This window comes from Pollicipes pollicipes, unplaced genomic scaffold, assembly GCF_011947565.3.
Source record: "Pollicipes pollicipes isolate AB1234 unplaced genomic scaffold, Ppol_2.1 Scaffold_2555;HRSCAF=2994_pilon_pilon_pilon, whole genome shotgun sequence".
NCBI lineage: Eukaryota > Metazoa > Arthropoda > Thecostraca > Pollicipedomorpha > Pollicipedidae > Pollicipes > Pollicipes pollicipes.
Genome location: NW_023596136.1, coordinates 5,653,524 through 5,667,225, shown reverse-complemented (window position 1 = coordinate 5,667,225; position 13,702 = coordinate 5,653,524). Strand labels below are relative to the sequence as shown.

The window sequence follows — 13,702 nt, the reverse complement described above, 5'->3', positions numbered from 1 at the left end:
AGGCGACGCAGCAGAAGCCTGTCCGACCAGCGGCGCGTCCCTCGGATCTCCGACTGAGGGATCAGAACTTCTCGGGCACGCATTCACGCGACGCAGCCCGCCACATCTCGTCCAAAACAAAGCGCCAGTACATCTGGAAGATAGCCCTTTATTCAGTGCGTTGTAGTTCGCTTACACCATGTAAATAATGAATGGTATACAACACATGATATAGTCTACCGTGCCGCGGACAAAAGGTAGCTAGAGCCACGGGGGACGGCACAGATGACATGGGACCACGTGATCGCACGCTCGTCTCGTCAGGGCAGCTCGCGGTCGCCGTCAGATGCCGGTCACGCGACCACAGAGCCACCCGACCAGAGGGCGTGCGCCACCCACGCGATTACAGGACTTTCGTTCCGTGCCGGGCCACATTCCATATCAAGCGCGGCTATCCCGGGACTCATCGCAGCGGCACCTTCCCGGCGACCACTGGGAAATAGACAATACTCATAAAAAACAATGCAACAACTTGAAGTGAGACTGATGTCGAGGACTGACTGTGGAGAGCCCATGCGTCTGAAAATGGTTTTGGTCGTAAAACGCGGCGGCCCCTTCTTCGTTTTCTGGCCGCAACGCAACGACTACGTGTATTGCAACAACCCCCATGGCTTGACAACGGAGAGCTCCATCTGGCGGCGGGGATGCGCACGTCGACAGAGTCGAATAGTGATGATCAGTCACCTCCGGACCGTGATTCAGGCACTGGGATAGCTCCGGCACTAGGCGCCGCCCCGGGCCAGGCCGGGGGCGGCGGCATTCCTCCGTCCCACCCCTTCCAATCTCCCATTATGCATAGCTCTGCGCAGACGAGGCGGAGGGGGAACAGTCGGCGGCACTACGGCCGGCCGAGACGCCGCCGGACGCGCCGCCCGCGCCGCGGAGCCTCCCCGCCCGGCGACATCGCGGCCGCCCGCCGGGTGGCCCGAGCGCCGGGGAGGCCGCCCACCGAGGCGGTGCGGCCGGCTGGCGCGCGAGCCGACCGCGCCCCGCCCGGCCGCGAGACGATGAGCGCGCCGGGCCAAGCGCCGGCGCGGCCGCCCCCCGTTCCTGAGACATCGGTAATGAATGAGCAGGGCGACCGCGCTCCGAGAATGAATGACCGAGCGAGAGAGCGACTGAAAATGACCGATGCTGAAGTGGCGCCCGAGCCAGTGACTAGGAGGACCGCCCGGGCGTCGGCCGCGGCGGCGGCCCGCCCGCCGGGCGAGGCGAGTCACCACGCGCACGCGCGCGCGCGCGCAGCTACCAATCACCCACAACCAGTGAAGGCCCGACCCTGGCGGCCGGCGACGACGGAGACGGCCGCCGGCCGGCCTACTCCGCAACCCACCGCATAGCCGATAGTTAGCGCTACTCCAGTTAAACACCTACATATATGCGTATGTAATGCTGGTATGTGTATGCATGTATGTGTGGTGAGACGCACGCAACAGGCAACAGTTAAACGCTCCGGAACGTTAGCTTAACTACCCTAAATGAAGACAGGACACGAAACACGATGACGCCGTCACGCTGAAGACGGCGCGCGGCCGTGCGCCGCCGCGGGAGGGAAGCGTTAACATGATGGGCTCCCGGCGCCGGCGGCCGCCCGCCGCCGCCGCCTCCCGTGGCGGCGGCGGCGGCGGCGGGCGGCCGGCTGCGGTGCGATGAGGGCGCCGGACAGCCCGGCCGCACGGACCGCGGCCGCCCGACACGCCGATGAGAGTGTAAAGCGGGGCGGCTACTGAGCGGCGCCGACCAGCGCCGTCTGGCGGGCGCGCTTGGCCTCCTCCTCGCTGATCTTCTGCTCGACGAGGTACTGGGCCGTGCTGATGGCCTGCGCCGAGCCCACCAGCGACACGATCCGGTTGCGCGTGCCAGGCCGGAACATGCCCTTCTTGGAGATCTGGATGGTGGCGCCGCTCAGGTGCTGGATCTCCACCAGGTTCCGGCCGCCCGGCCCCAGGATTGCGCCGATGATATACTCGCCCACCTGCAGCGGCACGGCGCACGTAGTGTCAGGCGCGCGCACGCACGCACGGGCGCACGCATGCACACACACGCACACACCCACCCACACCCACACACCCACCCACCCACCCACCCACCCACACCCACACCCACACCCACACACGCACGTACACGCAGCACACGCACACAGACACACACACGCAGCATACGCACACTCACACACACGCGCACACGCAGCACACGCACGCACACACACACACACACAAGCGGCAGGTGAGGAGCATGACGGCAGCCCACCAGACCAGCGAATGCAAACACCATGCGTCCGGGCCTACACCTCATGCATACACACACGCACGCGCACACGCACGGTGCAGTAGAGGCCAAACAACTGACGCCCATTATAGTTTCTGCTCGCCAAAGGAAGATGCCAGGAGCATGGCGTCGACCAGCAACAGAAAGATCAAGTCACGAACTCAGTTCACATCTCAGACACTCGTCATCATCAGTTCACATCACATCCCTCAGGCGCATTCCATGTTCATGTGTGACACAAACGCGCTGTACGCTAAACGGCAAAGAAGTATAACGATCGCCTAAGGACATCTTATCAAGGAACGCAGGAAGAAGTGACACGCATACCAAAGCAATGATTGACACCAACCAAAAGGCCTAGGGTGGGGTCCAATCAATGACGCAGCAAATGCGTGGTTTGGAAAACTTGTTTGCGTATGTTTTTCGGCCACTTACGCAGCTCGACGTGATTTGCATAGCATGATGTGATCAAGCACGGGGGCATGAAATAACGTTTAGCGGCCCTTTCTATAGCCTGTCAAGGCCTCATGCCGCAAAACGCGGTACCAAGTGACGCCAGAGCACATCAGGCCCCCAGCAGGGTGTCAAGCCAATACCGAGAAGTTCGCGCCCACAGATGGGGCGGGAAACTTAATCCGCACATGGCTTACTCAACAGCTTGTGGCAAACCGAGAATGACGCACACCCGGTTTCGTCGAATTACGTCTATCTTGTGAGTGCTGGGGAGAGCACAGAGACAGGATGACCAAATGATTCTTTGTGAGAGCAAGCGAAAGGTGCCACACCAATTGCGGTTGCCGTGGCCTTCTTCATGCTCAAAATGGTCGCGGACGGATCGCAATGGAAAAGCTGGCGTGGTAAGGGTGCTGGAAATATGCTGTGACAGCGCCTCATTACCTGGTGAAAGCCACAGAACCAAGTGTGCCGGGCATTGCGGCATGCTAAAGTTTCGCCGGAAAATTATACCGCTGACCTGGATTTTACGGCCCCATGGTAAGGTCAAGGCCCACACAACAACGCTGCTCTGCGTGAGCTCTGGTGCCAGAGATTCATCCACCCAAATCGGTTCGCACCAAGTTAATTTAGTTCTATTTTAGTTTAAGTGGCTCTTGTTGGAGTTTAATTTCATGTGACCACTACTGCACCGTTAATAGCATATACCTACCAAATTAAAATGATAGCAACAGCCTTCGAGCTTGATATGGGCCGTCATTACTTCTCCAGAGACTCGAGCATCTTCCCCCGTTTGAGTTCTTCGCCTCTATGCTCACCCAACTCAGTGCCGTGCCGAACATGATCACCACAGACATTCCGTCCGCCCATCCCGCGCATCCCCCCCCCCTTCCCCCCGCCCCGCTGCACCCGGCGGCACCCGTGTGACCCTCCCCTGCAGGTGCCACACACGTCACCGCACACCTCCACGCACAGGCCCGTGCCCGCGGTCTCCCCAGCAGCCCGCGCGCTGCGGCACCCGCCGCCGCCCGCCCGGAGCTCACCTCAAGGTCGATCTTGTGCTGGCCGTCGGCCATCTCCGCCTGCTTGATGATGGCAGCCTGGAGCGCGCCGGGCGGCGGCGGGCTCTTGGAGAGGCCGGCCAGGCCCGGCTGCGTGCCCAGCCCGTACGAGTTGTTGTTGACCGGCAGCGGGCTGAGCGCCGACGGGCCGCGGAACGGGTCGTACGCGGCATCGCCCCCCGGCGAGAACGGGTCCGGCTGGCGGCCGGGCGAGCCGGGCGGCCCCGACGCCTGGGAGCTGGTCGACGGCAGCGGCACCATCGGCGACAGCGGACTGTACAGGCTCGAGTTGCCGTTCAGTGACTCGCTGCCGACGCAGGGGCGGGCCAAAGGTCACGTCAGGTCAGGTCAGGTCAGGTCAGGTAGCCACACGACCGGGGATGAGCCAGCACGACACGGCATCATGAGACGTAATGGTACAGTGCAGCTGAACATAACGCGGCGTGCTCCCGTCAAACATGATGCAACTAGACAAATTTTGAGCCTAAACTGAGCAAATGTGGCATTAGATGACCACAACCTGTTGGCCACAGCAGACAGTGCACAACTGAACTGTGAATATGGCGCTCACTTGAGGCCGAGCGGGGCACGTGGGCGTGCAGATGATCGCGGTGGACACCACACAGACTGACCTGGTGGAAGCTCCGATACCGAGTAGGGCGCTGGAGAGGTGAAGATAATGGCGGTGGACACCACACAGACTGACCTGGTGGAAGCTCCGATACCGAGTAGGGCGCTGGAGAGGTGCAGATAATTGCGGTGGACACCGCTCAGACTGACCTGGTGCAAGCTCCGATACCAAGTAGGGCGCTGGAGAGGTGCAGATAATGGCGGTGGACACCACACAGACTGACCTGGTGGAAGCTCCGATACCGAGTAGGGCGCTGGAGAGGTGCAGATAATCGCGGTGGACACCGCTCAGACTGACCTGGTGGGAGCTCCGATACCGAGTAGGGCGCTGCAGAGGTGCAGATAATGGCGGTGGACACCACACAGACTGACCTGGTGCAAGCATCGATACCGAGTAGGGCGCTGGAGAGGTGCAGATAATGGCGGTGGACACCACACAGACTGACCTGGTGCAAGCATCGATACCGAGTAGGGCGCTGGAGAGGTGCAGATAATGGCGGTGGACACCACACAGACTGACCTGGTGCAAGCTCCGGTACCGAGTAGGGCGCTGGAGAGGTGCAGATAATTGCGGTGGACACCACACAGACTGATCTGGTGCAAGCATCGATACCGAGTAGGACGCTGGAGAGGTGAAGATGATGGCGGTGGACACCGCTCAGACTGACCTGGTGGACACGTTGAGGCCGAGCAGGGCGCTGGAGGGGTGCGGGTAACTGCCGGACACGGGCAGGGACGGCTGGCCGGGTGAGATGGGCGAGCTTGGCACGCTGATACCCAGGATTCCGTACATTGCCAGCGTGTCGATGGCAGTCGTTATCTCGTTGGCGGCCTGCGTAGGGGGCAGCACCGGTCAGTGACACAGCAGCGCCCCTGGTGACGCAACTACGCCACAATGACCGGCAGACCAGCCAAGTGACAGATTATGAACACCGCGACCAAATATTCTTGAAGGGAATGCCCCACCTTTCTTATATTTTCACTCATTGTTACATCAGGCGCGTACAATTTGATCAATAATACCGATTTTCTTGAAATTGTTCTAAGAATTTTGATCTGAAGAAGCCCTGCGGGAGAAATCTCATTTGACTCCCTGCCCACCACTACGGTAACACATTTCATTTGCCTTGATTTTTCCAACGTGCGTGCTTTGAAATGTTTGCAACACACTAAAGTGGCAAAATGTTTCCGTAATAAATACTACGAAGGGTTGAAACACTCTGTTAAGACAACAAGATACACAAACATGAAGCTAACTCGCGAATTTAACGAAACGGTACAATATGTCTTTGATTTCTCCTCTATGGCGTTAACCACCGAGCCCCCTTTCGAGGGGCACCTTGGCTTTGGGAATGGGAGCATCACACGATCCATGTGACGCTCCAGTTCAAACTTCAACCAACCAACTTCTCGGTAACGGGCCCCTGCCCACTGGGCCAAAGACAAGCGTTCTTTTATTCGCACCAGTAGAGATGCGCACGGATGTTGTCATGACGACCTGGTCGCGACTGCAGGGGAGAAGAGTGGTGCTGTTATAATGCATTCACAGTGTAATTTTGACTTGAAAATGATTAAAATCGATATCCCTATTATGCCCTGACGGCGTCACAGTGGCCCTACCCAGTGCTATTATCAGGCGTAACTAATCCTGACGTTTCACTATATGTTTTTGAAATATGCGCCAGAGATTCTTCAACGATGAACACAACCAGAAACATTGTAAAACGACTTCATCCCACCGAACTGAGCTCGCAGAATCGTCAGATCTCTACCGCAGAGCCCATTCCTCCCTGGCCGTCCCAGTGTTATAGTGGTCACAATACGGTATGATACACGGTGTGCGGTGTCAGTTCTCATCACGCGGGACCCGTCTCGGCTTGCAGCTAATGACATACGCAGCGGGCTCTCGGCTATCACCGACTGAGTGTGGTCCCTACTCAAGACATCGTCCTTCCCCGACAAGGTGAACACTGCGCCGACTGGCTGGGCCGCCGCTTCAGGACCCCGCACGGCTCGAGTCTAGTCCCGGTTACCGACTGGCCAGCAGTTTGTGGACAAGCTCTCTCTCTAGTTCGCACCACTCGTGCTGCTGGACTGGCTGCCGTCCACGCGAGCAGCCGTGTACTGATAGGACTCTGGCGCCAACGGCACTCGGGCTTACAACTCAAGGGAACCCCATTCCTTTAAAAGCGGCCAATGTCTCACACAAGCCATGGCCAAACACCACGGCCAGTTGAAACTGTTTCATCACATAAGAGCGCTACACAGGCCAACACACACCTCAAACAGTCAGACCGCCGACAGCGTCCAGCCGCCGCGGCACGGTCGGACGGTGGCGGGGGCGGGCGGCGGCCCGGTGCCGGCTAGCCCACCTGTTCGGGATAGCCGCTGTTGCGCAGCGTGTTGTGGATGTGGTCGAGCGTGGGCGGGCTGAGGTGGTGGCCCGTGCCGCTGTGCGGCAGCGGCTGCAGCTCCAGCTGCAGACCGTTGGCCAGCATCGTCGGGTTGGCCACGACTGCAACACGCGGCGGACCCCCGCACGGGTGAGCGGCGCATCCAGACAGCGAGCACGCGCCACGCAACAGCGGTAACGCGCGCGTGGAGAGGCGGGCAAACGTGCATAATGGTCTAAGCGCCGCATTTTGACGAATCCTATATTGTTTTCTGCGAGGTGGACGTGAACGACTGAAATCGATTTACCGATCCGGGAGAAATCTTGTTGTTTCGTTCGAGTAAGAAGTCGCATTCAAAAGCCTGGCCCAACTTCGAGCTTCTCGCATTCGGCTGCGCCTCCGCAGCGAGCGCACACGGCCCTCACCCTGCGCACGGCTCCATCACCCACGCGCAGTAGGGCGCGCACACGGCGTCGCACTCACAGCCGTCGTAGTCGCCGTTGCCGTTGGTCTGGCCACCGGGCGAGCCGACGCTGTTGGCGGCGAACGGCGAGCCGGTGGGGTTGAAGTTGGCTACGGGGCCGCTGACGTCGGCGTAGCTGACGTTGAGACAGCTGCCCGACTGCGGGTCCTCGCTCACCTTCTGCAGGATCATCATGCAGGCCGCCTGGCTCACCTCCCTCTCCCCTGCCGGCACCAAGGACGCGGTCACAGGGGCCGCACGACGACGGGACCACGAGCGATGGCCAGCTCCGCGCGCCTGCGCACCGACGACGCGGTCACAGGGGCCGCGCGGCGGCGGGACCACGAGCGCTCGCCAGCCCCGCGCGCCTGCGCACCGACGACGCGGTCACAGGGGCCGCGCGGCGGCGGGACCACGAGCGCTCGCCAGCCCCGCGCGCCTGCGCACCGACGACGCGGTCACAGGGGCCGCGCGGCGGCGGGATCACGAACGCTGGCCAGCTCTGCAGGCCTGCGCACCGACGTCGAGGTCACAGGGGCCGCGCGGCGGCGGGATCACGAGCGCTGGCCAGCTCCGCGCGCCTGGGTACCGGCGCTGCCGGCAGAGGGCGCTGCTGGCGGCCCGCCCACCAGCGCTGGCCAGGTGTGGCGAAGGTTTGGGCCCAGTGTGGCGAAGGGCTGGTCCGGTGTGGCGAAGGGCTGGGCCCGGTGTGGCGAAGGGCTGGGCTCGGTGGCGTCAAGGTCGGGAAGGGTGGACAAATTTTCGATGTTGATCTTGGAAGGACGATTTAGTTATTCATCCGCACGACATGCTCCTATCACAAAAATATCGACGCACAATGCGAACACCGTTCTGTTCATGTTGTACTTGGCATGTATAATTTCAGATAGATTAATGCTGAAAATACTACCAAATTGTGGAAATTCCCGAATACATTCTTGCGATTTCACCGATTTCCAAGCCTCGCTGGAAGAGTTTTCTTTTTCTCAGCTTCGCCGGACGATGGGTAGGTGCCGCCTCACGGGTCTTCTACGATCCCCTACGCCTCGCAGGCCCCCTACCATCCCGAAGATTAAGATGCTACGGACAAGTGAAACACGCATAGGAAAACTCGCGCAAAACTGATGCATGACATGTTTGTGCTCCTCATGCCGGGGTGGAACGCATACAGATTTCATTCCGTCGAACAACGAAACGTTCAGACGCACAACACAACACACGATGTTGGACAGCGCTTGAACAGCTACATCACATGTCAGCTAACGTGACCTGGATGTCAAAGAAAGTCATCACAGGCCTATCGATATTCATTCAATTGTCGCATTTGGTCTACCTTGATCTTGAATGGCCTGGCCCATATGCACTGCACTGACCTGAACCATCATACACTATGACAAGAAAGACAGATAAACACCATTACCCTTTAAACCTTTCAAACGCATATGCGAGGACAAACGCCAGCTATCGGGCGCCTGAAGGAGAAATGCGACCGACGTAACATCAGCGAAATGGCCATGACCTTTGAGCTATGGAAGAGTTCGGAGATTTGGGCCTGCAAGATCTATACCGCTCTAAATATTTTGACAGCTCAGCAGATTGGAATTTCGGTATCACGCGTTCAGCGAGTCAAGAGTTAATTCAGAAAGCCTCAGAAGGGCTTCTGAAGACTCCTCATTCCGCGAGGCGTAAGATATTCACCAGCGCCTACATGAATGAATGAAGAGGCCTGACAGGATATTCCAGACTGCGAAGATGCTTTCATTCTATTACTTTAATACGGAGCAAATTACATTCTATGCCTATGTCGACCTAAACATAAGTCCCCAATCATAAAAAGCAAAATCGGGGTCACTATCTATTAATGTCATAAGCCATAACGCTAGTCCAGTCCTGCCCTAAGCCAGTCCCTGATCAGACAGCTCTTGAGTGAGTCACGGACGTCCTTGCGGACGTCCCTTCGAAGCAAACCCCTGATCAGGCAGCTCTCAAAAGAGTCACGCACGTCCCTGCGGACGCCCTGCGAAGCAAGACCATGATCAGACAGCTCTCAAAAGAGTCAGGCACGTCCCTGCGGTCGTCCCTGCGAAGCACTGTAGCCTCCGAGTCGGCCACCGCATTTACCCGAAACAACCCTATCAAGGAAGGGACGTCGGCTCACATGCGTGGCCGGGGAGGGGAACGGAGGGCGGGGTAGAGCAGGGCGGTCACGTGCGGTGCTCACCAATCACAGTAATGCACCGTTCCGCCAGCGTCTGGTCCTTGGCCTTCTGCGAGATTTGCACGTACGCGCCCGTCTCCTCTTTTATTTGCTTGATGTAGTTGCCGCCCTTTCCAATCACCATTCCGGCCGTGCTGTTTGGCACCAATATTTTGACCTGAAATCGCACAGGAGTTCATTGATCGCCTGACGTGACAAAAGGGCGCCAGTACAGAGCACTATACCGCTAGTTGATACCAAAAACCACCATCGCAAATCGTTGTTTTGACATCGCCACACGCTGTACCGACTGCTACAAAACGCGAGCTCAGTGCTGACCTGTTTATCTCTCTCGGCCATCATTTTGTTGTCGAAGTCGATGGCGGGCTTTCCGTTGGGGTCGGGCTTCTCTCTGATCTTCTCTTGAATGAATTGCAACACCTGCAGGATGGCCTCCGGCGACCCCGTGATCAGGCAAACACGTTCCGTTGTTCCTGCGAACGCGGCCCGGTCTCAGAAGAGCGCAGAAACCTCCCGGTGCGACGGTGGGATCTGATACCCTGCCACGCTGCAGCACTCGCCACAAACGATCGATATAAAAGCAACACTGAAAACACATGTTGGAATGGTAAGAATGATAAATAATGTGCTCGATTTTGGCAGTGGGGACGAACCAGATTCGATCGCGTTGCAGCATAGCTTGGACACTGAACTAGGGTCGGGGTCACGGACCGTCACGTTGCTGGGATCCGAACGGTGCACAAAGGTCAGCTAGCAACTGTACCGATGTTTACCTCGCCTGGCAGAAGCGCTATGCTGACGTTAAACAGTGCAAAAAGACGAGAATATCCTAAGCAGACGTGTTTGACCTTCTTCAAATAATCTTCATAATTTCTTTGATAATTTTAAAATCGTCAGTCACACCTTCGTTTGATTCCTTTGTCGGTGTAACCACCTTGATTTGAATAAGTAACTAAGTACGTAACTCGATCAATGCAGTGGGATGACTGATGTCTACACCGCCATACCAGCCATTAAATATTGCACCAACGGCATGCCACATTTTCCACACAAACAGGCTAACGGTCTGCACCACATTTTCTTACCCCCATTCCACCATTAAACAGGGAGTGAATCCAACGCGCTAGCACACCCGTGCAACGAAGCCAACTGGGTCCCTCAGTCCCCACCCCCGTTCCCAGGCCGCCGCCCCACCCAGGTGTCCCGGCACCCGACCGGGCCGGCGGCGCGTTGCCACGCACGCTTTCGGAAATCCCCGCATGCGAACAGCGCGAGGCCGTGGGCACTTGTTGGGGCAGCGTGCGCTTTACGGGCGCCGCGGGGCGACGGCCGGATCGGCGTGACCCCCAGCCGGGGTCCGACTGCCACCCGGGGTCCTGTCGTCACCCGGCCCGGCCGACGTCGGGCGGCCGGCCGCATCGGCGGTGATTCAGTTCGCACGGAGGCTCCGTACGGCCCATCTGCCAGCCTGGCCTTGCGTCAGCCGTGCACAGCGTCGCCCCAATCATGAGCCGATAAACAGAGACGCGGGCTTCACCGGCGGCCGACATCGGTCACATGGGGCCGCAAAGGCAAGCACGACGACAAATGTTTGGGCATGCATTGTCGATTAATGATGTGCTTGAAGGCACGACGACCTGAAGAGCATGAAATTCAGTCGTGGTGGGTGATTGGTAAGCCTAAATATTTGGACGCACTAGGCGTGAAAATACAACGCACACAAATTCTGGGCGTGAAAAGAAAACACACACGCGCGCAGCCAACGCAGGGCATGATGTACATTACCTTTATAGATGAAAGCGGTTGTTTGGACGCTTGAGTATACAGCTTCACGGACCGATTGAAGCGAGGTGGGAGTATCACGGATGGAATGAATTGCTCCCAGGTAGTAGTATGTGACCTAACACTACATGCTTATATACCAGACGAGGACGACGGTCCGACCAATTACTCAATCCGCTTGAGTGTTTCTTTAGGGTCAAGCCCTAAGGGATGAAGTTTCACCCTAAATAGCAGCATCCTTATTGACACAATCACCGCGCGAAGCACGTACCAATAATTATTCAACGAGGGCATGGGCGAGGTCACAATGGCCACGAGGTCTACGCGCTGCAGAGAGACGCATGTGTATATTCTATTATCCAGGGTGCGAGCTTCTGAGCGCATTGACAACCACACACTCCTACCCATAATTGTGCTTTTTGTTTGTTTGTTTGAAGAACGCAATCTTTACACACTTAACAGAACATCTGGTCCGTCAAAACACATTTCTGCATTCATCAATTTTGAGTGACCTATTCCTTTGTTTTGTTGACTATCAATCAGCCAACCGGTGCGGAATGAGGCCAATTCGGTCAAGTTAGCTCAATAGAGCTCCACCAATTAGGTCGTCTATATCACATACATCTGCCGACCAGCAGCGTGGAGTCGGAGCCCCTGGCCGGTGCCGAACGAGTGGCGGCGACAGCGACGAAGGCGAACGTGTGAAGAAATCAGGGTGGCTCCAGCGGAAGTATATACATCAGTTCGTTTCATCATGGAGGGCAAATGCGCTTTACGGTTAAGTGATCGCGTACCGCCAGGAATTTACAGTTTAAGTAACCACTTCTTGGCGACCATCAGGACAAAGTGCATAATACCCCGCCTCAAATGATTCATCAAAAAAGGAAACACGCCTGTGATGTGCGCTAGACATGGCCACGCCATTTGTCCCTGTCAAGAAGCGTTACAAACATTTATAAAAATCGAAGGAAATTCGCCCACTACGTTTTGCCACGCGTGGCTTCACATCTAACCAATCACCTACCGATAGCGGCGATTGCGGCCAGGCCTTCATTGCTTTAGCTCTCAGTCACGTGATCCTCCTCGCACCGGAGCAATTCATAATCCGCCGCGTTATTGCACTCGAGCGCAGCAACTAGAGCGCTCTTAATCAGATTACGGTCGTGAACGACTCTTCATGGAGTGCAGACCGACTTAAATAACTCCGTGAACTCCAAAAGGCTATCACGCTCCAAACCTCGCACACATATTAAACATTCCCTTTAACGAGAATGTAACAGGGTCCAGGGAAAAAAGTACGTGAGTAAAGCACGTTACAAGTTGCGTGACCTGCTCGTGCTTAATCTAATGCTGATACTTTTCTTCTGCCGACGGTCTGCTCTGCACGCCACAGTAACCCTGCAAAGGCTCAGCCATAATACATATTGTCACATGGTGGTGTTTCAGTCGTGGCAGCGCATAATCTCATAGTCAATAAAGGCTTTTTGCTGCGTGGGACAAGCGAAGTGTTAACATACCTCTATATAACCAATTACTGGTGCATCGTCTGCGCCTGCCTGCCTGCCTGCCTGCCTGCCTGCCCGCCCGCCCGCCCGCCCGCCCGCCCGCCCGCCCGCCCGCCCGCCCGCCCGCCCGCCCGTCCGCCTGCCTGTCTGCCTGTCTGTCTGTCTGTCTGCCTGTCTGTCTGTCTGTCTGTCTGTCTGTCTGTCTGTCTGTCTGTCTGTCTGTCTGTCTGTCTGTCTGTCTGTCTGTCTGTCTGTCTGTCTGTCTGTCTGTCTGTCTGTCTGTCTGTCTGTCTGTCTGTCTGTCTGTCTGTCTGTCTGTCTGTCTGTCTGTGTCTGTCTGTCTGTGTCTGTCTGTGTCTGTATGGTTCAGTCTGGTCCAGTCTGTCTCGGTTCAGGCCAAGGCGTGCTGTATTTGACCCACAACTTTGCCAGGGCGACAGTTCTTTTTCTCCTCCGTCGGTATTAGTTTCACGTCAATGCGAAGCCTGACCTCCAAGTCCTGGAGTTTTTTACGCCACATGTTCTTAAGCTTTTTCCGGATGCGGAAATTTTACTCCGCCCCCGGCCACCAAGTGGACAGGTTGTGTGGTCTCCCACTCACGCAATACCAGCAGGCGATTTACCACCGTCATATCTAATATTTTAACGCATATTGATGTCAGAGATAATCTGGTGCGTAGAGTGCACCGGGCACAATATCCACGCCCTCCGCTATTCGGCCCGTGAGACATGCCCCGAGGCGTTTTCATAACTGGAGTTGACGTTGGTGCGTTCTCAGCGCCGTGGCACCCATCATAATGCACACATGGTTGTCAAGGTACATATTTTCGAGATCGCAACGGTTCATACAATGACACACAAATAAGGAAACTTATATTGGCCAATTTGAA

At 57.0% G+C, this 13,702-nt stretch overlaps 1 protein-coding gene across 1 annotated transcript in view; it reads right to left on the bottom strand.

The window, feature by feature from the left end:
• Nucleotides 1-128: 128 nt before the first annotated feature.
• LOC119107853 (RNA-binding protein Nova-1) overlaps nt 129-13,702 on the bottom strand; it is a 31,422-nt gene continuing 17,848 nt past the window's right edge. The window contains exons 9-15 of the mRNA XM_037231420.1: nt 9,844-9,998; nt 9,529-9,682; nt 7,328-7,531; nt 6,824-6,966; nt 5,120-5,283; nt 3,804-4,128; nt 129-2,014 (exon numbers count right to left, since the gene is read on the bottom strand). Coding sequence (XP_037087315.1) covers nt 1,763-2,014; nt 3,804-4,128; nt 5,120-5,283; nt 6,824-6,966; nt 7,328-7,531; nt 9,529-9,682; nt 9,844-9,998 — 1,397 coding nt within the window. The 3' untranslated portion in view covers nt 129-1,762. The remainder of the gene's footprint in view (nt 2,015-3,803; nt 4,129-5,119; nt 5,284-6,823; nt 6,967-7,327; nt 7,532-9,528; nt 9,683-9,843; nt 9,999-13,702) is intronic.